The 25,481-nt window shown below is 43.9% G+C and overlaps 1 protein-coding gene across 3 annotated transcripts in view; it reads left to right on the top strand.

Moving 5' to 3' along the window:
* VIT (vitrin) overlaps positions 1–22,052 on the top strand; it is an 81,045-nt gene extending 58,993 nt beyond the window's left edge. For 2 of the 3 annotated variants that reach the window (XM_034764943.1, XM_034764941.1), the window contains 6 exons: positions 2,145–2,207; positions 5,984–6,131; positions 7,198–7,301; positions 8,021–8,247; positions 18,457–18,970; positions 19,815–22,052. In XM_034764943.1, coding sequence (XP_034620834.1) covers positions 2,145–2,207; positions 5,984–6,131; positions 7,198–7,301; positions 8,021–8,247; positions 18,457–18,970; positions 19,815–19,993 — 1,235 coding nt within the window. In that variant the 3' untranslated portion in view covers positions 19,994–22,052. The remainder of the gene's footprint in view (positions 1–2,144; positions 2,208–5,983; positions 6,132–7,197; positions 7,302–8,020; positions 8,248–18,456; positions 18,971–19,814) is intronic. The other variant, XM_034764942.1, reaches the window with a different exon arrangement.
* Positions 22,053–25,481: the final 3,429 nt, after the last annotated feature.

The following is a 25,481-nucleotide window of genomic DNA, read 5'->3' as shown; positions in this document are numbered from 1 at the left end:
AAGGTATGTCCATGTTTATGTGGGTGCAAGTGCTTGGAGTGTATGAAGTGCTAGTACTTTGTGAAGATTAGTTATCAGAATACCACGGGACCAGGAATTGGTCTGTAGCTACGGAGTGCTGTTGGCTTCTCCTTTTCCTCTTGGCTTGGGTCTATCTTCCCTGCAGGGTTCACCTTAGATACTCCAGGAAGTCGAAGCTCTGCCAGTTCCCTTCAGAGCTCAGAGGTAGCTTCCTCTGATATTCTTGATTATCTGCTCTCTTTACGTACGTTCACACTGACACGAGTTAATTTGTGGGTGGCTGGCAGCTTTACAGGAAAGAGGAACCATGAAGCACTTTATAATTTCTAAACTTTTGTCTGTAATTAATTCACACTTTTAATGCTACCGTCTTGCTGGTTTCCTTTTGAAGTCTGCAGTATTTCCTCCGTTTGCCTGCTGGTGAAGATTTGTGGGGGTTCTCCTACTACTTGTCTCAGTGATAGACAAGTATAATAACCGGTTCACTGTCTCTTAAGGAAACAAAACAGAATTATCCTCCTACGTAGGTAGGTTTTTCCTTTTATTTGCAGTATTGCCCCAGCTGATCTTCCCATATCTTGTCCTATTCATGTGAGAAGAAATAGCTTCTTACACTTAAGCAGAAGTGAATTGCTTTAACTTGGGGAAAAAATGGCCAGACATTAAAATTGTGAACTGAAGTCAGGTTGAACTCTTTTAATCATCCTTCTGCTGCTCCTACAATACTCTGTGATCCAATAGTACTTCCCCAGGCTATATCTATTTTAGTTTGTCTTATGAAGGGATAAACAGACATTCAGGCTGCTCCTTTTCTGATTCCACATTTTGGCCCTGGGAATCTTTCCATTGATTTCAGTAGGGTCTGGAACAGGCCTTACTTTGTTTTCTCTCTTCCCCCAGCAGAAGAACCTAACTCTCTTAGAAAAAAACCTGAAGACCTCCTTAATGACTTGCTTCGCTTACCTGGATATAATGTGGTAGGATGCTCATTGTCCTTGCTCCTATCTCCATATAGGAAAACAGGACACGAGTGGCCTGACTCTCCACTGCCTTGAAACCTTGTGTAGTCATTTACACCCGTGCAAAGGACATGTAAGCTGCTAGTAAGTCAGAATGGTTCTTTCACTTTCATTTTAAACGGGTAAATGAAGGTGCAAGGCAGTGGAGAATCAACTCTCAATTTCTCATTTTATTTCCCTTCCCTTTAACATCCAGTCAGTATAGTAACCCTTCCTTTGCTTGCTTTGGTTTTCAGCAAAGGGAAGAAAGTGAAACATACAGATTTGAATGAAAATTTTGAATTAATCTTTGCAGCAAATTTGAGAGCTGTAGTAAGAACTACCTTCTGAGAGAGATTCCAGAAGTGTTTGTGTCATAAACAGATCACCTGTTTAATTCATTTCATTGAGGCTGGTACTATCAGAAAAGCCAAATTTAGTACCTCTAGCAAACAACACAAAATAGAACTGTGCTCAGAAGAGGAACTCAGAAAAGTCTGAACCACCAGATTTGGCTGCTGGATAGCAAACCTTTTAGATGAGCCCTGCTGTGAATCATCTGGAGGTACCAGGATAGGATACAAAACGATAACCCTTTCTCCAGTCTTTATGCCATATATATTTTCTCAGACTTTAGGAGCAGATTTAGCCTTAGAGTGAATGTGTAAAAAAAATTGGAAATAGCCATGTGTTGTTGATTTTTTTTTTTTAAAGTCTTCTCTCCATCAGTTTTAGACATGGAATATGGCTGGCACCTTGGTTTAATAGTTCTCCTCTGATTAGAAGATTTCAGGATGAGTAGATGGACATCTCCCTTAAGCAAAGAACTAAAACCTAGTGTAAGGCCAATGTGAAGTAGTTACAATAACCTGATCCCAATCCTTTCCTTTTCTAATCAGTAACAGAAGTGGAGACAAGCAACATGTCCCTGTGTCCCAGGGATGCATTGTTTTACATGTCACCTGACCAAAATAACAAAAGGTGGCACAAATCTCTTTCAGACCCATATCCTTATTCATATGTGAAACAAGATGCATCTGTTCACTCATTACCTTCTTCAGTGAAGTCAGACTCAGAACAGTTTCTTGCACATTTAGTGACTAAACATTTTTTTAATTTCTCCAGGCTTCAGTTCAAAGGAAGAATTGAATCCGAAACCTTTGGAGCCAGTTTCCCAGGGAAACCCAAGTACGTAAATCAGAATTAATTATATAATTAAGTCATAATAATCTCATGCTGTTATGTGAATCATACTTTTGAGACTATAGTCAAGAAATTCACTAAACATTAGCTATTATGGAAAAAAACATTTTTGGAACATATATTCCTTTACAATAGAATAACCTAGACCTCCTTAACAGTTTCTGTTTAGCCATTTGCCATGTCTCTCATCTACTCTAAATAATAATTGTTTCTACCTTAAGGAAAACAATAGCAACAGACTCTTAACTTACTCAAAGCAAAGGGTACATCTACATTGCCTGCTTCCCAGTGTGGGTAGATAGACACGTACAAGCTCTGCTTGAGCTAGCATGCTAAAATAGCAGCATCGCTGAGAGTAGCACAGGTAGCACCTTGGACTAGCCACCTGAGTACAAACCCTCCCGGACCCCCATGGTACATATTTGGGCGGCTAGCCTGAGCCATGGCCTGTGCTACCTCTGGCTACACTGCGGTTTTTAGCTTGCTCAAGAAGAGCTAGTCTGCATCTGTCTACTTGAGCTGGGAAGCGTGAGTGAGATGTTGGCTGTTTTAAATATTATACGGAGGATCGTGTGAATTCTACAGTCCAAGGGCCATGGCTTTGCAATATGCCATCAGGCACAGAATTTGGATCCTGCCAGGGGGAAGCTTACTAACTAATGCCCTGTATTTGCTGTGCCTGGGATAAGACCTAGGCAACTAGGCACTGATAACAGGAGCACTCCCTTCATCTGGGATAACTGACTGAGCAGGCCTGGCTCCTGGCATTGGGGCTCTACTGGCTTGGCAGCAGTTCTAATGGAGGGAAGAGGGCCCAGCGGTCACAGCAGTAAAGGGAGAGAGACCTACTAGGTACGGCTGGGAGGTAGTAGAGAAAGAGCATCTAGAAGCCCTCACCCCCTATTAGAAAAAGGTGGGAAGGCCCTCTTCTCACAACAGGCATGGCTCAGAGCCCATTGAAGTGAATGAGGGATTTTCCCACTGACTTCCACAGGCTTTGGATCAGGCCTAAAAGTGAAGAGTGAGAGAAAAAGAAAGCAAACCCTGAGTAGGGAGAAGAGATTCCCCTTTGATGGAAGCCCTTCTCTGAGCTACCAAATCTCCCAGCTCTCCCCTCACAGTACTGACAGTTGTGGCAATTCAGCTGTTCACGGTCAGTACCAAATTCTGCAGCAAGTGGAAATTTGTGCGTCACTATGAACAGCATTTAAAAGGGATATTAAATAAATTAAATATTAAACGGAATAGCCCCATAATCCCTAATGTCTAATACTGAATTAATTTTAATACCATGTCTTTGAATGTTAGACATATTTTATCCTGTCACCGTAATTAGGGAGGCTCACTACAAAATTATTTAGGTTCAATGTGTTGCCCTGGGCTGTGAGGAATCAGCAGCTGAACAGAGATAAAAAGTATCACAGTCTAATTAGACAATTGCAAAGTAAAATGAAATAGCAGGTATCAAAATTCTTATCCCATGGACTCTAATGCTGTCCGACAGTTCTAGCCCACTCTGGTTCCTTTCTCATGCTCAGCTCCATAGTAGAGATAAACCAAATTCAAATCTAACCTTGGAATAGGGTGACCAGACAGCAAATGTGAAAAATTGGGACGGGGGTGGGGGGTAATAGAAGCCTATATAAGAAAAAGACCCAAAAATCGGGACTGTCCCTGTAAAATCGGGACATCTGGTCACCCTACCTTGGAAGTATTTGAATCCATAGGGAGCAGATTTGGGCTCCCCATCTTGCAAAGATGTACATGTGCTTAAGTTACATGCTGTAAATAGTCTTATAGAAGACAATGGGACTTCCCACAGTTTGCATGCAAAACTAAGCATGTGCATAAATCTTTGCAGTCAGGGCCCTGATAGGTAAGAGAGTACCATTTTACACAGTCGCATTACAGGGTAGAATTTCACATTAAGGAGCAGGAATTCGGGATAATGTGGTCCTTTATTAAGGTAGCATTATTGGAAGCTCCAGCCGTGCCCCGTGGTTCCCTATGAATGAACACAGTTCCCCTGTCATGCGTCCATAATTCAGCATTTTTGAAATTTAGAAAAGTTTTCCCTAAGGGGAAAACTGAAAGCAATTAGATGGAAAGTCTGTTGCATAATCAGATAGGAACAATCAGTGCTTTGTAGCCTTTTGGTTATTTGATAATTAAAATACACCAGGCTTGGTCAGTCTGACTGGTAGGAAGTAACATCAAAGAGAAATTATGGGACTTACGTTGAGGCAAAAAAACTTAATTAGCACTCTAGTTAAACCAAATTTTGGTTCCATTCAAATCAATGAGTGTTTTGCCATTGACTGGAATAGAAACAAGATCAGGCTGTTAATGACCGAAGAGACCATTTGCAGAGTATTATGGATCAAGCACTTCTGTGCAATTTTTGTTTTGGGATAAGCTTGGCTTTTCTGTACAGTAAGGTATATGGGCTTGCATAGATCCATGTAAGAGTCTATAGTTCAGTTTAAAAGCATCTACACTAAATCTGAAGACACCACATGAGATTATCAGTCTTGGAATTAATTACACACCAATCAGAGTAATCACTGAACAGTTCCCATATAAAAGACTTTAGTGCAGGGGTTCTCAACCAGGGGTACATGTACCCCTGGGGGTACACAGAAGTTTTCCAGGGGGCATATCAACTCATCTAGATATTTGCCTAGTTTTACAACAGGCTACAGCAAAAAGTACAAGCAAAGTCCGTACAAACTAAAATTTCATGCAGACAATGACTTGTTTATACTGCTCCATATACTATACACTGAAATGTAAGTACAATATTGATATTTCATTTGATGTATTTTATAATGATATGGTAAAAATGAGAAAGTCAGCCATTTTTCAGTCATAGTGTGCTGTGACACTTCTGTATTTTTGTTTCTGATTTTGTAAGCAAGTAGTTTTTAAGTGAGGTGAAACTTGGGATACACAAGACAAATCAAACTCCTGAAATGGGTCCAGTCGTCTGGAAAGGTTGAGAGCCACTACTCTAGTGCTATAGCAAGCAACATTACTAGGAGTTGCTTTCAGTAGCCACTTGAAGAAAGGCCTCCCCCGCTCAAGTAGCTACACAGAGAAAACCACAATTTGTTCAGTGGTGTTACCTGTTCACAATGCAGCAGGCTGGGGAGGCATGAGACCTCCAGTAATTCAGATTCAGTGGCCCCACCATAATGCAACAGGCACAGAAGCCCTGCAGTGGCTATTCCCGCCCGTAGACTAGCAGCCAGGGACAGTAATATACAGCACCCCACTTACTGGCCCTTCATTGGGGGGATATAGATTGCACCTTCTCAGCTACCCTGTACTTCACCTGCAAAGCCTAAATACTCTGGGTTAAATCCTAGTCCTATTGAAATAAATAGGAGTTTTGCCATTTTCTTCAGTGGAGCCGGAATTTCAGACTTGGGGTTTTAGCAGATTGATGGATTTCCCTGAATCTGGTGAGTAGGATTAATGATCAAGGTTGTATACCATGTCTGTTATAGTTTTTGGGTCCAATACAGTCATGACTGAGTGAAATTCTCTTGCCTGTGTTATAGAAGAGGTCAGAGTGGATGATATAATAATCCTTTGAAAATGAATAGGAATGAGAATTTTCTGCTGTGGTCACATAGTGGGATAGGTTGTCAGCTATAACGTTGATGCCCTGATTTCCTGTCAGAGGAAAATCAAATCTAAGAAACAACAAAAATACCCTTCACAGATCTTTAGTCTCTCATTATTATTTCCTGTCTCAGACTGCAAAGTTGATTTGTCCTTCTTGATTGATGGGAGCTGGAGCATCGGTAAACGCCGTTTTCAGATCCAAAAACAATTCCTCAGTGATGTGGCTCAAGCTCTTGATGTTGGCGTAGCTGGTCCTCTCATGGGCATTGTTCAGTATGGGTAAGAGAGTCTCCCCGTAACATCTGGCTCTACCTCAGTCTGTACAGGGTCACTACTACACTGTTCCCAACTCATTTTGGAGTGATCACTTCTTATTTTTACACCACATCTATTCTAAATGAGAAACTATCTAAAATTCAACTTTGGAAACTTGGAGAACAACATATTTGGGATATTATGAGACTGAATAAAAATGTCTATGGGAAAAGTCTACTTGGTTATCTTCAAAGATTGAAAATAGACAGAAGTAAACAAGATGCTGGAGGTCAGACTAGATGATCATAATGGTCCCTTCTAGCCTTAAATGTCTTTATTCTTTTTCTGCTGACTAATAACAATGTTATAAAAACCACTGAAATAAATGAGGGGGGTTTCTTAAGTAGCCTCATAAACTAATGAGACAAGTACAAAATAGATTTTGAAGTTCAATTTACATACCAATAGCAGCACAGTGCTAAAAGGTGAAACAAAATTACACACCAAGCTTTTTTTTTTTTAAATACATGTTGTAAAGTTATCTAAAAATAGCTTTCAAACGAGAGAAGCCCTGTAATTCATATAACTAAGACTCTGTTACACCATTACCACAGGCAAGCTAGTAGCCTCTACTACAGTGGTTTTCAATCTTTTTTCATTTGCTGACCCCTAAAAAATTTTGAATGGAGGTGCGGACCCATTTGGAAATCTTAGACCAATTTTCCGGCCTTTCTCCCCACCCCCACACCCCGCCAGGGGGCTGTGGACCACAGGTTGAAAACCACTGCTCTACTAAATGAATTCAGAGATGTCCACTGCCAAAGAAACGTTTAAGATTCCATTGGCATGTCTTCACTAATGCCTGTTACTTTATCATTTGTGTTTTACAGGTATACCGACATGTTTATATAGAAAACACTAGAGACTTCCTTTTAAGGGTCTCCTCTGTTATTATGTAGTGAACTGCCTTACGTGATGAGTCTTCCTCTTCCTTCCCCATGGAGCATTACTAAAGCGATTATAAATGGAACCATGCTACATGTGGGGAAAAAAACTGATAGCTACTTTTTTTTTCTTTTTTACATGTTAGCGATGACCCTTCTACAGAATTTAACCTCAAAACTCATACAAACTCCAGGGATGTGAAAAATGCCATTGAGAAAATTCCACAGAAAGGAGGGCGTTCCAATGTTGGTATGTGGCATGGGAGTAGCATATCCGCAGTTCCTTAGCCCGAGGAAGACTATGGGATGTGAGATCCTAGTTCTAGTGGGCAAATAAGCTCCTTGCAACACCATGGAACCAGCCTTGGCAGCTGATGACCTCATGCCCAGGAGCATGCCTCAGGCACCCTCTGATGCATATATGACCATCAGACTAGCAAGGGTATTAGAACTTCTCTGCCCCCTCCATTGCACTGATTTGGGGAGAAAGGAGCTAGCAAAGACTTTTTAATGATAACTTATATGCATTAGTCAGTGAGATTTTGAGCCCACCTTATGTAAAAGATTTTATTTTTTTAATTCTTTTTTTTTTTAATTCTAGTTCCCGCCGCTCCTGCCTTGGTTTGTTTTTTAGGAAAGTTGAGAGTTGTGGGGTGTCGCTCTTCTCCTTCAACCTCAGCAGCAGCTCCCCTGGCCCATCTGAGCCTGGTGCTCTCTTTGCTCATCAGTGCTAATGAGGAGCAGAGAAAGGGTGAAGTTCGCACCTCTGTTAGAACCAGGGTAGGGTATAAACTTGGACCATTGCAGGTGGTTCCCCTTCCTGTTTGGCAAGTTGCCTCCACTCTGTCTTTGCTAATGCACCCCTTTCCCTGTGCTCTATGCCTGGAATTTGACCTCAGTGTTGCTGTGTCTAAAGAGACTGGTTACTGTAACTAGGATACAACTTCCTCCCATTCATTTCTCTTACAGGGAAGGCACTTTCATTTGTTAACAAAAACTTCTTTTTGGATGCCAATGGAAACCGAGGTGGAGCACCCAATGTGGCCATAGTGCTGGTGGATGGATGGCCCACCGATAAGGTGGAGGAGGCCTCCAGACTGGCAAGAGAATCTGGAATCAACATTTTCTTTGTCACCATTGAAGGAGCTGATGAAAACGAAAAACAAAATGTTATTGAACCCAACTTTGTGGACAAGGTACTGGGGAATGGGGTACATGAAACTAGATCTGGGTTCACAGTGCAAAGCCTGGAGCTAGGCCTCAATGTTACTAAAGTTTTCAGGATGTTTGATTTGAGCCCATCTTGTATGAGGTTGCTCTCTTCCCTCTTTCTACCTCTCTCTTCTTCCCCTACCCCCTTTTTTCCCTTCTTATGGTTATGGCTTCCCTGTAAGAATTGCCATAAGATCTAACATTTGAATGTTGAATAGCAATGGGCAGCCATGCTCTAGTCATGGGCTCATAATTATATTTGTCTCAGACCGGAAGCTGGCTACATTACATTCTGCCTATACTAGAAAAGGACTGCTGGAATGAAGAACCAGTAACATTTTATTGGCTAATTAATAGAGGGGGGAACTTCTTTACAGTGTGATCTATTAAACTATGAAATAGTCTCCCAAGGGAAGTGGTGAAAACCACAGCATTTGGGACTTGAAAAGCTAGACTGGACAAAATGTTAGAAAACAGGCTGTGAGCCACAATTCTGCACTAGCAGGCAAATGTGGACAGATAACCAAACACTGTAGGTCTTTTCCATTTCTAATCCCTATTTTTCTATATTCCATGAATGATCTGAGCTAGAAATGAATACCATTTTTAAGGCTCGGATTAAGGCTGTATAAAGCTCTTGTCTATATCCCTGTACTACAAAAATACTAGACCACAAAAATAAATAGACTGCAAAAAATACCTTTCCTTGAAATCACAGCATTCCTAATACTATCCTTCCCCACTTCAATTCTCATATGCTTTTTATTATCTTGAACAGCTACAGTAGAAACTAGTGTTGTATATATTAAAGCATGGCTGTTGCCTCTTTTAATGAAATAATTTCTTCACTATGACTGTTTCCAGTTACAAAATGCAGATGTAAATCCGGAGTAATTCCACTGAAGCTAATGGGGAGTTACTCTGAGTTTTCATTAGTGTAACTGACTCGAAAGTTTTTATTTGTACCTACACTGTGATTCTCCCATTCAACGAAGTCTGAGAAGCCCTTGAACCCCATGCTAGTACTAAGGTCATAAACAACTCCTGTTTCCACATCCAAGAGACGGCACAAAAGCCCAAAGTTAGTAAAAACAGACAACTTAAAAATGTGATTTTGAGAGGTGTCGCTGAATAGACAAAATTATTTTAAATGATATTAATAAATTAGGTGACCTACAATTTTTGATCCAGGCTAGAAACAGCTCAGTAGCTTAATAAAAAGACTTCTAGCATAAATAAATCTGTCCAAGCCCTGCTCCTAGACCATTCATCAGAAAGCAACACTTTTGACCCTTCTACTAGTTAATATTTCCAATGTTTCCATTATAAATCTCTAACTGGGGGAGGTTAAGACAAGGTGTGAACATCTTACCAGTTTCAAACTGCTTTGGACTGACCCATGGTGTGGCATGCAAGTTAGCAGCCAATTTTGGAGGTGTTCTATGTTTGCTATGCATGGTGTAAATCTGTCAGAGCATTCTGGAGTTATGGAAAGGGAAAAGAGAATATTTTTTAAATTTCCAGACTTCTTTTTTCAAGTTCTAACTAAAAATGGCTTTATTTTAAAATGTAGGTTTCATCAACAGTTCTTAATGAGTCCTTGCGGAAGACTAAGCACTTGGGGATTATGAAAATGTTATTGAGTATAGCAGCCAATGGACTTGCATAACAGCCGTTCTTCAACCCTTTTGTAGATGTTATGAAGACATTTTTCTTAACTGCTACCTTCAGCACCCTTCCCATAGGAAGTAATCACTATAACTCAAATTTTAGTGCCTAGGATGCTAGGCCTGGGGCTTGGAAGAGCTCAGTTCATTTCCCTGTTCCTCCACAGACTTCCTGTGCAACCTTGGGAAAAGTCACTAAGGCCTACACTGGAAAGTTTCTGCGCAATAAAGCAGCTTTCTATGTTGTAACTCTCGAGGCGTAGATGCTGCCACGCCACTTGGTGCGCAGAAACTGAGCAATTGCAGTGCTGTAAAAAAAACCACCCCAGGCATATAGCTTTCTGCACCGGGGGTACAGTGCTGCAGTGCAAGTGTAAACACCCTGGTCAATTACAGTGCTGCAACTGGCCTCCGGGAGGTGTCCCACAATGCCTGTTCTTACCTCTCTAGTCATCACTTTGAACTCTACTGCCCTGCTCTCAGGTGACCAACCGTCATCCCTACCCTGTAAATTCCTTTGGAATTTTTAAAGTCCCCTTCCTGTTTGCTTAGTGATGCGTGCAGTGGTCTCAGCGCATCTTTCCAGGTGGCCATGCCTGCTCCATGCACCAGGCAAATCCCCCTTTTGGAACAATGCTGAGCTGCTGGACCTTATCAGCATTTGGGGAGAGGAGGCTGTCCAGTTCCAGCTGCGCTCCAGCCATTATGATACCTATGGACAGATTTCATGTGGCATGACAGAAAGGGGCTATGACTGGGACACACTACAGTGCAGGAGCTGCGGAATGCCTACCACACTGCACGGAAGGCAAACCGCCATTCCGGTGCTGTGCCTACGAGCTGACAGTTCTACAAAGAGCTGGATGATACTTGGTGGCGACCCCACCTCCACTGCGAAGACCACTGTGGATACTTCGGTGGCTCGCATGCCAGTCGCGAGTGGACCGAGCCATGAGGAGGAAATCTTGGAGGAGGATGTGGAGGGGGAGACGAACACAGAGGCAGAAGATGACTCGAATATCAGAGATGCATGAAGCCAGGAGGTCTTCTCTGCCCTGGAGAAAGCTAGCTAGTCACAGCTGTCAGATTTTAGTGAAGCGCAAACACGAGAGGAGGACCCGGGTAAGTGGCTTTGATTTTTGGGAATTGCTGAAGTGAGTTGTTGGGGGCAGAACGGTTGCAGAAAGCAGGCTTGTGTCTGTATGATGCACGTACCACCACATGCCTAGGCTGAGCGGTGGAACAGACTGTTGACTGACTCCCTCACTTCACAGGAATCTGCCTCAGAGATCTCCAGGAAACTCTCATGGAGATACTGGGCAATCCACTGCCACAGGTTCTTTGGCAGAGCTGCTTTGTTTCTTGCCCCATTAAGGGTAACTTTCCCGGGCCACTCTGCCATCATTGGGGGGAGGGGAGACCCTTGCTGCACAAGGGCAGAAGCCACAGTCTTGGAGAAGACTCTCCCTTGATTCCCTGCTCACCCTCAGCAGCGAGATGTCTTCCATAATGAATACAACCTCTGGAAAATGTGGGGACAGTAATGATTATAAGGCCCCCACTACAGTGCTGGCTCTTCGCAAGAGGCACGTGCCCAGTGGACAGTATGGTCCTGGAACACTTATTTCCCCTGCCCCTGCAGTTACTCACCATTTTGGGGCTCATGTGGGCTTGCCTGGGATCAGCTAGTTAGTGATGGGTATGTGAATAGTGGCAGTGGTTTAAATCAGTGGTCTCTGTGTTGCAAACAATACTGTTTCCTTAAAATGTTGCATTTTGGCTTCATGAATGACCTTGGGAACCCAGTCTCTCTCTTCGTTATTGCTGGATGAATGGCTGTGCAGAATTAGAAAGCAGCCCCGAAAGAGGACTTTCTGCGTGATGTCATGATGCACTCCGTGGCCGAAAAACAAGAATTCAAGGAATGGCGGGACAGCGAGAAGAGGGACTGAAAGGAGAATGTGGCGCACCAGAACAAAGCCACGGAGTGGCTCTTAACGTTATGGAGCGCCAAGTGGACATGCTCCAGGCGCTAATAGCATTGCAAACTGAGCAGATCCACACCCGCCCTCCCTTTCTCTTTCCCATGTGCCCCCCAGACACCACCAACACACTTATCAACTCCTGGCTCCAGTCTGTACCTGCTGCATTCCACTCCTGCCCCATCATAGTCCAGCTCTGCAGACTCCCAGTACCCGCTGCACTTCTCCAAAGGAGAAGGCTGGATACGATACCTGGACATACACAAATCTTTAACTGTTCCAGGACCCAACCTCCTCCTCCCTTCCCCCATCCCCTGCGTGCTGATGTGTTTTTTTGTTTGTCTCCTCGCATGGTTGTTTTTTAATAAAATAATTGTGTTGGTTTGAAAGCAATCTTTATTCCATTAATTGAAAGCAAACAGAGCCCTACAGAGCAACGGGCAATTTTCTTAAACTTTCATAGTGCATCGTCTCCACCAATCCCAATAATCTCCTAACATTACAAGCACTACGCTGTTGAGCATAGCAACAAATATTAGTGTCTCTCACCTTCAAATTGCTGCCTCAAGGCATCCCTGATCCTTATGGCCCTCACTGTGCCCCTCTAATAGCCCTGGTCTCTGGCTGTTCAAATTCAGCCTCCAGGCACTGAGCCTCAGCAGTCCAGCCCTGAGTGAAGCTTTCTCCCTTCCCTTCACAAATATGGAGCGTACAGCACAGGGCTATAAGCATAGGAATATTGTCATTGGCCAGGTCGAGCCTCCCATATAGGCAGTGCCAGCGGGTCTTTAAATGGCCAAAAGCACACTCAATAGTCATTCTGCACTTGCTCAGCCTATTGTTGAACCACTCCTTGCTGCTATCAAGGTTCCCCGTTTATGGCTTCATAAGCCACAGCGAGGTCTCCCATGATCAAAATGGGCATTTCGACTTCCTCTACCATGATCTTCTGGTCTGGGAAGGAAGTCACTGCTTGCAGCTTCCTCAACAGGCCAGTGTTCAGAAAGATGTGTGGGTCATGCACCTTTCCGGACCAGCCCCCGTTCATGTCCGTGAAATGCCCACGGTGATCCACAAGCACCTGGAGAACCAAAGAGAAATACCCCTTCTGATTAGTGCACTCGGTGGCTAAGTGATCTGGTGCAAGAATTGGAATATGGGTGTAATCTATCACCCCTCCACAGTTAGGGAATCCTATTTGTGCAAAGTCATCCACAATGTCACATACGTTGCCCAGAGTTAGTGTCTTTCAGAGCAGGATGCGATTAATGGCCCTGCACACTTCTGTCAACATGAGTCTAACGGTCAACTTTTCCACTCTGAACGGGTTAGCGACTAATCGGTAGCAGTCTGGACTAGCCAGCTTCCACAGTGCAACCGCCACATGCTTCTCCAATGGCAGGGCAGCTCTTATTCTTGTGTCCTTGCGCTGCAGGGTTGGGATGAGCTCATCACACAGTCCCATGAATGTAACTTTCCTCATCCAAAAGGAAAGTGCATGACGATGTGATCTCACCACTCAGTGCTTGTTTCCCAAGCCAAAAAGTGGCATTCCATTGTGGTCAGCGCCTCCATGAATGCCACAAGCAATCTCATGTTATAGCTAATACGCATGGCAGGATCAGTGTTGCACTTTTCTTGCCTTTGTAGTTTAAGGAATAACTCCACTGTCACTCACGACGTGTTAGTCAGAGCAAGCAGCATATTGGTCAACAGTGCGGGATCCATTCCTGCAGACCGAAGAGGCAGAGCGTGCAGTACACAAGCCGTTGAAAGATGGCGCCAAATGCAGACGGAAGCACAGGGATTGCTGGGATGCGAAGCAATGCATCACGGGGCATTGGGACAGGACCCAGGTTGCCCTGTGACCCCCTCTACCTTCCACAACTCTTAGCTGCAGAAGAGAAAGAGGTGCTCTGTGGGATAGCTACTCAGAGTGCACCACTCCGAATACCACTGCAAGTGCCACAAGTGTGAACATGCTATTGAACAGGCAGCTGACAGTGTGAACGCGTTTCCCTCCAGCGCTCTCTGAGCAGCACTGTAACTCTGCCATAGAATCATAGAATATCAGGGTTGGAAGGGACCTCAGGAGGTCATCTAGTCCAACCCCCTGCTCAAAGCAGGACCAATTCCCAACTAAATCATCCCAGCCAGGGCTTTGTCAAGCCTGACCTTAAAAACCTCTAAGGAAGGAGATTCCACCACCTCCCTAGGTAACCCATTCCAGTGCTTCACCACCCTCCTAGTGAAAAAGTTTTTCCTAATATCCAACCTAAACCTCCCCCACTGCAACTTGAGACCATTACTCCTTGTTCTGTCATCTAGTACCACTGAGAACAGTCTAGATCCATCCTCCTTGGAACCCCCTTTCAGGTAGTTGAAAGTAGCTATCAAATCTCCCCTCATTCTTCTCTTCTGCAGACTAAACAATCCCAGCTCCCTCAGCCTCTCCTCATAAGTCATGTGCTCCAGCCCCCCTAATCATTTTTGTTGCCCTCCGCTGGACTCTTTCCAATTTTTCCACATCCTTCTTGTAGTGTGGAGCCCAAAACTGGACAGTACTCCAGATGAGGCCTCACCAATGTCAAATAGAGGGGAATGATCACATCCCTCAATCTGCTGGCAATGCCCCTACTTATACAACCGCAAATGCCGTTAGCCTTCTTGGCAACAAGGGCACACTGTTGACTCATATCCAGCTTCTTGTCCACTGTGACCCCTAGGTCCTTTTCTGCAGAACTGCTACCTAGCCATTCGGTCCCTAGTCTGTAGCAGTGCATGGGATTCTTCCGTCCTAAGTGCAGGTCTCTGCATTTGTCCTTGTTGAACCTCATCAGGTTTCTTTTGGCCCAGTCCTCTAATTGGTCTAGGTCCCTCTGTATCCTATCCCTACCCTTCAGCGTATCTTCCACTCCTCCCAGTTTAGTGTCATCTGCAAACTTGCTGAGGGTGCAATCCACGCCACCCTCCAGATCATTACTGAAGATATTGAACAAAACCGGTCCCAGGACCAACCCTTAGGGCACTCCACTTGATACCGGCTGCCAACTAGACATGGAGCCATTGATCACTACCCGTTGAGCCCGACAATCTAGCCAGCTTTCTGTCCACCTTATAGTCCATTCATCCAGCCCATACTTCTTTAACTTGCCGGCAAGAATAGTGTGGGAGATAGTATCAAAAGCTTTGCTAAAGTCGAGGAATAACACATCCACTGCTTTCCCCTCATCCACAGACCCAGTTATCTCCTCATAGAAGGCAATTAGGTTAGTCAGGCATGACTTGCCCTTGGTGAATCCATGCTGACTGTTCCTGACCACTTTCCTCTCCTTTAAGTGCTTCAGAATTGATTCCTTGAGGACCTGCTCCATGATTTTTCCAGGGACTGAGGTGAGGCTGACTGGCCTGTAGTTCCCCGGATCCTCCTCCTTCCCTTTTTTAAAGATGGGCACTACATTAGCCTTTTTCCAGTCTTGCCAGTGTAGACATACCCTTAGTCGCTCTGGCCTGGATCCACAAATGGACTTAAACATTACAATGCCCTGCATCACAATGCCTAGCTTTTAGGCACCTAGAAAAATCACCGGACTACTAATGGGATCCGCAATTCCTGATTTAGGTGCCGACTCTCCTTATACAATGAATGGGGAGAGAGACCTCAGAATGGGATCCACAACAGCCAGCAAGCTATGCAGGGAACTGCCTAAACTAGCCAATGGGAGATATCACTGAGAGGGGTGTGTCCTCTCAGAGTTAGGTACTTATATTCAGGCTGCATGCAAGAAATAATTCTGTGCCTTAGTCCCCATTGGTAACATGGGCATACTACTACTTGTCTACCTCACAGGTGCATTGTGAGGATAGATAAATGAGATTGTGGGGTGCTCACACATAGTACAGTAATAAGAGCCATATAGATTCCTGAGAGAGACAGAAATAATCGTTTTGTTTAAAGTCTATTCCCTTCCTGCCAACAGCTGGAATATTAAGTCTTCAGGACTGTATCTACCTAGCTCTGGCAGGAAAGCCCACACATCCATGGAGAAACATCACCCCATTCCTGTGATGCTATTTGGTTCTTATAAAAGTCATTGCACCTGGATACCACAGAGACTGATACATTTTAAGATACTTGGTGCAACCTAAAAATACTACATATACCGAACACACCTGGAGCTCAACCTGCTTTTGTGAGATTTTTTTCAACAGAACAAAGTAAAAGCCACAAACGTCTAAATGAGAAATCATAACACAGGGGCACATACTAATTATTCAGCTAATCAGGGTAAGTAATGTCTGCTCAGTAAACTTGTTTGAGGAATGTCTTCTCCATTGCTTTGTTATAAATAGATGAAACTTCTGGTTACTCTTGGAATAAGAGTGAATCCCTGCAATCTATACTATGGATGATCTAGTCTTAAACCATTTCAGATAGGCAGCCAATACTCATGTCAAGTACTGCAGGGCCAATTGGCATGAAGTTGTGACATGAGGTGTGATATGCCAGATCAGCCAGGGTTCAGGATGCAGGGTGGAAGTTAGAAAGTATTTTCAGAAAACAACTTGTTCTCTGAGCCACGCCACAAGATGATTTTGTGCACTTTCCACTGTCACTCTGCCATGAAATACATTTCCTATGAGCTTCAAAGCCCTTAATGGCATTAACTGGGCTGTCTCCAGGCTCCATTTGATTGGCTTATAGTCTTGTTTTCATTTATTTTTTAAAAGGGCAAAACAACAATGAGGCTCTGTGACCCTGCCAGAGCCAGCACGGAAGATAGAGAGCAGGAGGCCCAAGCAGGAAGGCAAAGCTGGCAAAACAAACATCATTCTGGGATGTATTAGCAGGAGTGTTGTAAGCAAGACACAAGAAGTAATTCTTCCACTCTACTCTGCACTGATTAGGCCTCAACTGGAGTACTGTGTCCAGTTCTGGCACCACATTTCAGGAAAGATGTGGACAAATTGGAGAAAGTCCAGAGAAGAACAACAAAAATGATTAAAGATCTAGAAAACATGACCGGTGAAAAAAGAGGTTTTGTTTAGGTTGGAGAAGAGAAAACTGAGGGGGGACCTAATAACAGTTTACAAGTACATAAAAGGTTGTTATAAGGAGGAGGGAGAAAAACTGTTCTCCTTAACCTCTGAGGATAGGACAAGAAGCAATGGGCTTAAATTGCAGTAAGAGCGGTTTAGGTTGGACATTAGGAAAAACTTTCCAACTGTCAGGGTGATTAAGCACTGGAATAAATTACCTAGGGAGCTTGTGGAATCTCCGTCCTTGGAGATTTTTAAGAGCAGGTTAGATAAACACCTGTCAAGAATGGTCTAGATAATACTTTGTCCTGCCATGAGTGCAGGGGGCAGGACTAGATGACCTTTCGAGGTCCCTACCAGTCCTATGATTCTTTGAGTTTATCTTGTGGCTGTAAATGGCAGCATCAGAACATAAAAAGAGCAGCAAGATAGAAGAAAATAAACACGGTGAGGCTATGAAGTGAAGCTTAAACCGATGTGTACAGAACTAACTTAAAGCTGTCGTGAGATTGATTTGCTGACACCAAATGTAGCTGGGAGGACACTACTACAGAAACAGTTGAACCCTCCTTTCAGGTGAACGATGAAGAGCAGACACAATCTGGCTCGCAAACGCTCTCAACAAGTTAGTTGGAACATTAACATCTTAAAGATTTTACATTTTAAAACAATTCTGAATCTACCTCTCCTACCTACAACATACTCCACATTTCATCCTCCTCTTCCTCCTCTCTCCCTGCGCCCACCCACCCAGCCAGAAATCCATTCCCTCACCACAAGTTCCAAACTCCTCATTAGGTCTGGAAGAGCTTCCCTCCACCTGCTCCCTATGTGCATTCAGAGTCATAACTGCTTAATTTACTGACCAAGCTGTAAAAATTTAAGAAATTTTGCTTCCACTGCACTGGGGAGCCAACACAACCATGTCGGATTCTCCTTTAGTTTATGCATCACCAACATTTTTTTTTTTTTGCCACATTTCTGTTTCATGATCCTGGTTTCTGGTTGGGATGGCATGAGCCAGAAAGAACCCAGCTTGACTCTCAGGTACCATGTCGAATGTGCAGGACTGACAGGTGGACAAAACCTCATCTTTTTACTTTTAACTGGAGGGGATGTGATCTGGAGCCACTGCCAGTCAAACAAGAAACTCCCAAAGAAGGCCACTTTGTACAGAGTATAACTCTGAACTAAATGAACAAAGATATTTGAAAATGAATTTGTAGTTTTGACACTTGGCCTAACTCTGACATAACCGGTGTACAAAACCAAATTCAGAGGGTGGTGGAATTTCATATTGAATTTTTCTGACAATTAACACTGACCGCTCCATCACATATTTTATAAATGCCGGGGCAGGATGTCCAGTTCTTTAGTTGAACACACTTTACATAACTTTTAGATTTTTCTCAGGAAGGCAGCAGAATTTGATTGTGTAATTAAACTCAATCCACATTATGCCCAGTAAGTGCCTTTTTACTTTTGTATTTGCATCTCTCTGCAGGCTGTATGCAGAACAAATGGCTTCTATTCCATTAACGTGCCAAGCTGGTTCAACCTACGCAAGGTAGTCCAGACCTTGGTGAAGCGGGTCTGCGACACTGATCGGCTGGCTTGCAGCAAGACGTGTCTAAATTCAGCTGACATTGGCATTGTAATTGATGGTTCCAGCAGCGTTGGCACTGGCAATTTCCGCACTATCCTCCAATTTGTAGCCAACATAAGCAAAGAATTTGAGATTTCAGACACCGACACCCGTATTGGAGCTGTGCAGTACACCTATGAGCAGAGGCTGGAGTTTGGATTTGACAAACACAGCACTAAGCAAGATGTCCTGAATGCTATTAAGCGAATTAACTACTGGAGTGGAGGGACCAGCACTGGAGCAGCCATCAACTATGCCTCTGAACAGCTCTTCAGCAAATCCAAACCCAACAAGAGGAAGATAATGATTCTCATCACAGATGGCAGGTCTTATGATGATGTCCGAGTGCCAGCCATGACAGCTCATCAAAATGGTAAACTAGTGCTATCTTCTACTACGGGGGCCCACTCCGCCTATATACAGTAGCTTAACATTTATAGAGGTAAGGCAGTTAGTGTGGTCATCGCAGTATGGCAGTAGATGGGACTTTTGGGCAGCTCACCACACTAAGCTATGGCCATGTTAGAGCTAATCAAGATGAAGACGGGTGAGTAAACAGATGGGAAGTCCATAAGAAAATAGTGTAGTCAGATTTGTCAGACGGGATGTCTCTCACACGCTGCAGTGCTCAATGGGTTTCTATAGGCCTACAGACACAAGAAATGTGTATATGAAGCTCACTTTGGCTTTCAGTGTAGGATGTTCAAACACATTCTGTGCCAGGCTTTCAGGCAACAGCCTACTACTGTTTGACGCCTTTCTGCCATTGGCAAGACTTATTCTTCAGGGCTGACACTGCCCCCCCACACCCCAGTCTGTACATATGGTTCAATTCTTGTTGGACACTCACATAGAGGCTGTAAAATAAGCTGCAATGGGACATGGAGAATTTTCCTGGCACAGAAGCAACATAGGTCTGATGTATGTGGCTCTATGCGGCTCCTTTCAGAGACCCCAGTGTAAGCATTGTATTGAAGTGGGAGGGGAATTAGCTGTAACACACAGAGTTTCAGAGCCTGCTCTACGTAAGAGCAGCCCATTGGCTGCACCTTCTATAATGTCTCTCAGAAGCCACAGCCCAGAGTCTGGTCCCTTCATTTTATGCCCTGAACATTGCATTTATTGTGGGATCAGATTTTTTTTTTTTTAATTAATTTCAATGCAGTGCCTGTTTTGAAAACACACCTGGGCATTTTAAACGCTGGTTGTCTTTTCAGGGGTCATAGCTTATTCTGTTGGAATTGCATGGGCAGCCCAGGATGAACTGGAATCCATTGCAACAGACCCGGATAAAGAGCATTCCTTCTTCGTGGATGAATTTGACCATCTCTACAGATTCGTTCCTCGGATCATCCAGAACATTTGCACAGAGTTTAATTCACAGCCCCGGAACTGATGAAAGTAGGCAAAGCATTATACTAACGCTGAGTCACTGGGTGTCATGCAGAAGATAAACAAAATGCTATACAAGTAATGCCAGCTATGAGTCCAAGAAATACTAGAAGAGTTATTCTCTGGCATTTTTCAGTTAACAAAGCTGATTTCAGCTCTATTCCTTATGCATGATAAAGCTCTGTGTAGACAGGCATTCTCATTTTAACTTTTTTGCTGGCTTCAAAACTCTGACTTGGTTGGATAGACAAAGACAGTTACAACCCTTGAAAAGATAAATCAAGTGACTCAGCTTTGTAGATTGAAAATTTGTTTCCAGAAGAGAGGTTTGAAAAGGTTTTTCAATGTAGATCCCAGGGACATTTTCATTCGGCCTTTGTGTATTGCAGAAGCTCTCTTTAAAGACATTCTCTGTCACAGTGCTTCTCAAACTGTGGTCTGTGGAACACTGCCGGGTAGAGGCCAAGCTGCATCTATTAGAGTGGCGAAGCATCTCTGTCTTCTAGCAGTGATGCTTCCTGCTAGTTGTTGTCCAGACCAGGACTCTCAGGGTTTCCAGAGATGCTTTCCAACAACACCCAGAACACTTTTTTTTAAAATTTGGACAGCTGTTTTGTGTCTCTGACAGGTTTTCATTTGGTATCATTTCAAGCTGATAGATACAAACAGGAGAAAGAGCCAAACTGCAACTGGATAGATTAGAGCAGTGGGGTCTGCAGGCATTTACTGATCCTAACAGAGTTCTGCACCCATGGAGAGGAAGCAGCTGACACACATACAAAATTGAAAAACTGGAATCCAGAATCCCCACCCATTGCATTAGAGGGAGTTTATTTAGAATCTTGCCCTCTTAACATTGTCCTATTGTCAGTGTCCAAGCATGATAGTTACCGCAATGGGGGGGGTCTGGGCTCAGGAGGCTGATACCATTGGAAGGGCCTCCGTCTTAAGTGGTACACAATATGAAAAAAGTTTGAGAACCACTATGCTGTCATCAAACCATTCTTCTTTTAGGTTTCACCCTGAAGCCTGGATGGAGACCAATAGCATGAAGAGAAAAGACTGCTCTAGAGTTGTTTTGTTAAGGATTTAAGAGAAACACAGTCTGACTGTATTATTGTGTATTATACATTGGCAAAAGCATGACTTCCCAATGGTAGAGAGACACTCTCTAGATGGAGTATTTGGGGTTGGTTTTGTCTCTGTTAGTTCACAGAGTACGCATTGCACTGTGCTTGACCAAGCCAATTATACTGTTATGACTCTGCCTTCTTAAATGAGGAACTAATCATCAGCAAACGATGCCAGATGTGATATATTATTGAAGTCTTGAAAGACTTGGGCTTTAGTTGGTGTCAGCTGGCATCTATTTTTTTCACCCACTAAAACTTGATAATATACGTTCATCATTTATCACAGCTCCTGGAGGGAAAGGGGAGAAGAGTTAAATGTTACTTGAGAGAAATGAGACTGTTCATGAACTTCACTGGCTATTGGAATTTCTAGTCCACAATGCTTGGGGATAGTTCAAAAGGGAAGGGTAAGAAATTAATGATGAAATATTAAATGATTTTTTGTGGCTCAATTCTCATAGCTACTACATTGAATAAATAACAGGATCTGAATGCAAACATGTCATTAAAATTAATTACTACTCAAAAACATCATTAGAAATACAATCCTTCCAACCCTAATTAGCCAAAAGAAATCATTTCATCAGAGACAGAGGTGAAGGGATCTGTGCCACTCTGCAGTGATTGCCTATAGGCATGCATTACTTCACAATACAGATAGGCTGAGATAGCATTAGTAAAACAAGGAGATTATCAAGTTATTTCATTGATGAGATTTTTGCAGCCTTCCATCAGCAAAACACACACACTTGCAAGGCACTCTGAACTCTCACTGGCCCAAATTCTGAAACCCTTCAGAAACCCTGAGTAGTCCAGTTTTACCCAGGGGGTCTAACATAGGAATAATATGAAGTTAGGCGCAATAAGGGCAATTTGCATGCATTAAGCAGGGATCGGCAACCTTTGGCCCGCGGCCCGCCAGGGTGCTTACCCTGGTAGGCTGGGCCGGTTTGTTTACCTGCCGCGTCTGCAGGTTCGGCCGATTGTGGCTCCCACTGGCTGCGGTTCACTGCTCCAGGCCAATGGGGGCTGCAGGAAGAGGCAGCCAGCACATCCCTCGACCCGCGCTGCTTTCTGCAGCCCTCATTGGCCTGGAACAGTGAACTGCAGCCAGTGGGAGCCGCGATTGGCCGAACCTGCGGACGCGGCAGGTAAACAAACCGCGTGCCAAAGGTTGCTGATCCCTACATCTTTCATTTCTTTGAACATTTTAATCTTAAAAATAGCAGACTTGATAAGCATTTACCATGGTGGTTTTCAAATGCTCTTCACTTATGTGTAACAAAAAGTTCAGTGACCATCCTCCATATCAAGCACGTAAGATTATTTTTCAAAAGGCAACAAGGTAAACCACTTAAAAAAAACAAAACCATCAATTTATTGAACAACTGTTTTGTGTGGTGACTGAATGTCATGAGAATTTCATTGCCTAAGTCTTTGAAGTGGTCCTTAAATTGTCAGATCCCCAAAAAGAGATTTATTTTTTTTTGGCTTATTCTACAATTGTGGAATTACCACTGATATCAATGGGAATCCAGTTTATAGAACAAGTGCAAAATATATCCTGTTATACGTTAAAAAACATTTACCTTGGACAGCAACCAAAGTACGGGTCATCTGCTGAAAAGCTCCTGCAAAGAACATTTTGTTAAAACATGGGATAGTAAGTTATGTGTAAAACTTTTCATAAAAACAGTTTTTTTCTTGTATATTTGTTTGTGAAGGAAGCAGAGTTCCTTTTGTAACACGTCGGAGCTACTTAAAGAGCTTTTTGTAAAGAAGTTGCTAAACCTTTTGCAATAAAAAGAACCTAAAGGTTGTATGCAGTACAGCTTGCATATTTAAGACAATATTTTAAAAACTGTACATCCAAATATTGTTGCTGCACTTTAGTTTTTAAAATGCAAATAGGGGTTTCCTAAACCTAGAGGTACCATCAAGATCAGCAAGACCCAAGGTGTTAAAAGCACAGAAACCTTTTTATTTTATGTTTAACATACCTAGCTGAATTACTGCAAATCTTACAAAGATCCATGGAAGGGAAAGTCAGGTCCAAGCAGTGTAAACTTGCAGAATTGGATACGTTGCACCCGAGACAGAGGTTGATGTCGGGACAGAGGGAACAAAGGGTGAAACATCTCTCACATAGTGCCTGAGGATCTATAGGAAACATCAATGTGAACGTTGTGGACCTCCGAGACCTGAATAGCATGGAAACCCCCATGGTTTCCAAGTCGGTGGCTATGACACATTTGACTCCATTGCTGCAATTAAACTATGTACGGCTAAAAGCTAAGCGTTACTAGATAAACTAGACACCCATGCAGAGCTGGGATAAATGCCTCAGGGCCAGTTGTCAGAGATATTTAGATATCAACTCCCATTAAGTCACCTAACTACCTTTAAAAATCTGGCCCTTAGTCTCTCAGCTCCAAAAGCACAAGCTCTGTCATTTGAGCTGAAGGAAAACTCCCTTAGCTGATAGCAGCAACCAGGGCCGGCTCCAGGCACCAGCTGAGCAAGTTGGTGCTTGGGGCGGCAGATTGTTCGAGGCGGCATTCTGCCCAATCCTAGGGTGGCATGGCTGCCTTTTTTTTTTTTTTTCAGCTCCGCCCCCCCCCGCCCCCCCTCTCCCCCGGGCCCCCCCATGGGGTTTTTTTTTTTTTTTTTGCTTTGCCGTTTTGGCCGCCCCCCCCCCCCGCCCTTTTTTTTTTTTGGCCACTTGGGGCAGCCAAAAAGCCAGAGCTGGCCCTGGCAGCAACTCCCTATCCTTTTGTGAGCTAGCCACTAGAGATCATAACTCATACATGTACCCAGTACATTAGTGATATATATGCTCTCTGCAGCCGTGCTGACTGGGCTCACTGAGTACACAATAGCAGCTAATGCTGGGCTTAGCAGCATTAGGTGCCACAGCAGCTAGACAGATGATCTCCCAGAACATAAAGAAATCACCTGGGAATAGCTTGGTCCCAATAGATGTGTTTACTAATTACATGCACACAGGCAAGGCCTCGCTATAGGTATACATCTGGTCTGCCGGAGGCTTCTACACCATGGTGAGTGTCACTAAAAAGCTCACCAACTTTTTAAAGGGGATACTTCCCTATTCCTATGGACTGCACATAGGTACCTGCTACTCTCCCTTCCCATGCACACCAGCCACACTCACCTGATACCTCACGTCTCCCACCAGGACTCACCACAGCAAATACTTGATATGAAACCAAGAGGGAGTCTGTGCAAGACTAAAAGGAGTGGTGTGCGTGTAGTTGGCTCTGGGCAGAAGCGGTTCTGTGCCTGGGGCCCATGAGAGTGACATCCCATACAGCTCAAAGCATGTGGTGCAGACTGCTTCACTGCCCCACAAAACACCCCTTCCTTTCAGTTCCTGTAGTGTGCAGGCTGGGTGGGGCAGCCATTGCTGGGCCAGAAGTGCAGATTCCTTACTGCCTCCCCTGGGCTTTGTGGGGAGGGGAATGATGGTGGCACCACAACCGCCTTCCAGATGGGCCAGGAAGTGGGGTTGGAGATATTGGATGGGTTGGGACTCCCCTGCCCCTTGGGCCAGTGGCCCACTGCCCTGCTGTGACCAGTTGGTGGCTGGCTGGCATGGGGAGGAGACCCCGTACTGCTGTTGCTCTGTGGGGATTCAGCTACCAGGGCTGGCGGTAAGCTTTCAGATGGGGGCCTTCGTATTCCCTATTCGCTGCTTTCATATTTGGGAAGCCCAGGGGAAGAGATCCCCGAGTCTGCTGCTCCTATAAGAGATGCGCAGACCAGTTTTCCCTTCTCTGTGCTCATTACAACTCTTGCATTGTATGCAATATTGGGGTAATACATTCCCAGTGATTAGGGAAGCTTTTGGAAGTAGCTAGCCCAATAGGAGGCCGTGAAAATGTCCTTTCTTCATGTCACTGAAGCGTGGATCACCATAGCCGGGTCCACATCCACAGTCTCCTGCCCAGCCTAAGTGTAAAGAAAGCATTCCTCATTACTGCTGCTATCTGGGCACCCCGAGTAGCGGGGGACTTCCGTCCCCCCAAGTTAAGTCATAAAATGGACTCTCTCTCTCTCAAGAGCAAGATCACAGTAACTGCTAGCTCCTTAAACAACTCTCTCATTTCTGGACAGAACTTGAACCAGCTATTTTTCATTCAGGTTCTTAAATGTACAAGGCAATGGGACAGCAGCAGTACAAAACTGTCCATGCTTGATGAGTCATCTATATGCTGATGGCATTATTTATAGCCAATAAAGTCTCATTCGCCCCATGCAGCTGTACCTACTTGTTAAATAGAACAAGTGACAGGACTGAGCCTTGGGGGAGATTAGATTTAGCAATAACTCAGCCACATT

This window comes from Trachemys scripta, chromosome 3, assembly GCF_013100865.1.
Source record: "Trachemys scripta elegans isolate TJP31775 chromosome 3, CAS_Tse_1.0, whole genome shotgun sequence".
NCBI classification, from domain to species: domain Eukaryota; kingdom Metazoa; phylum Chordata; order Testudines; family Emydidae; genus Trachemys; species Trachemys scripta.
This window is presented reverse-complemented; position numbering and strand designations above follow the sequence as displayed.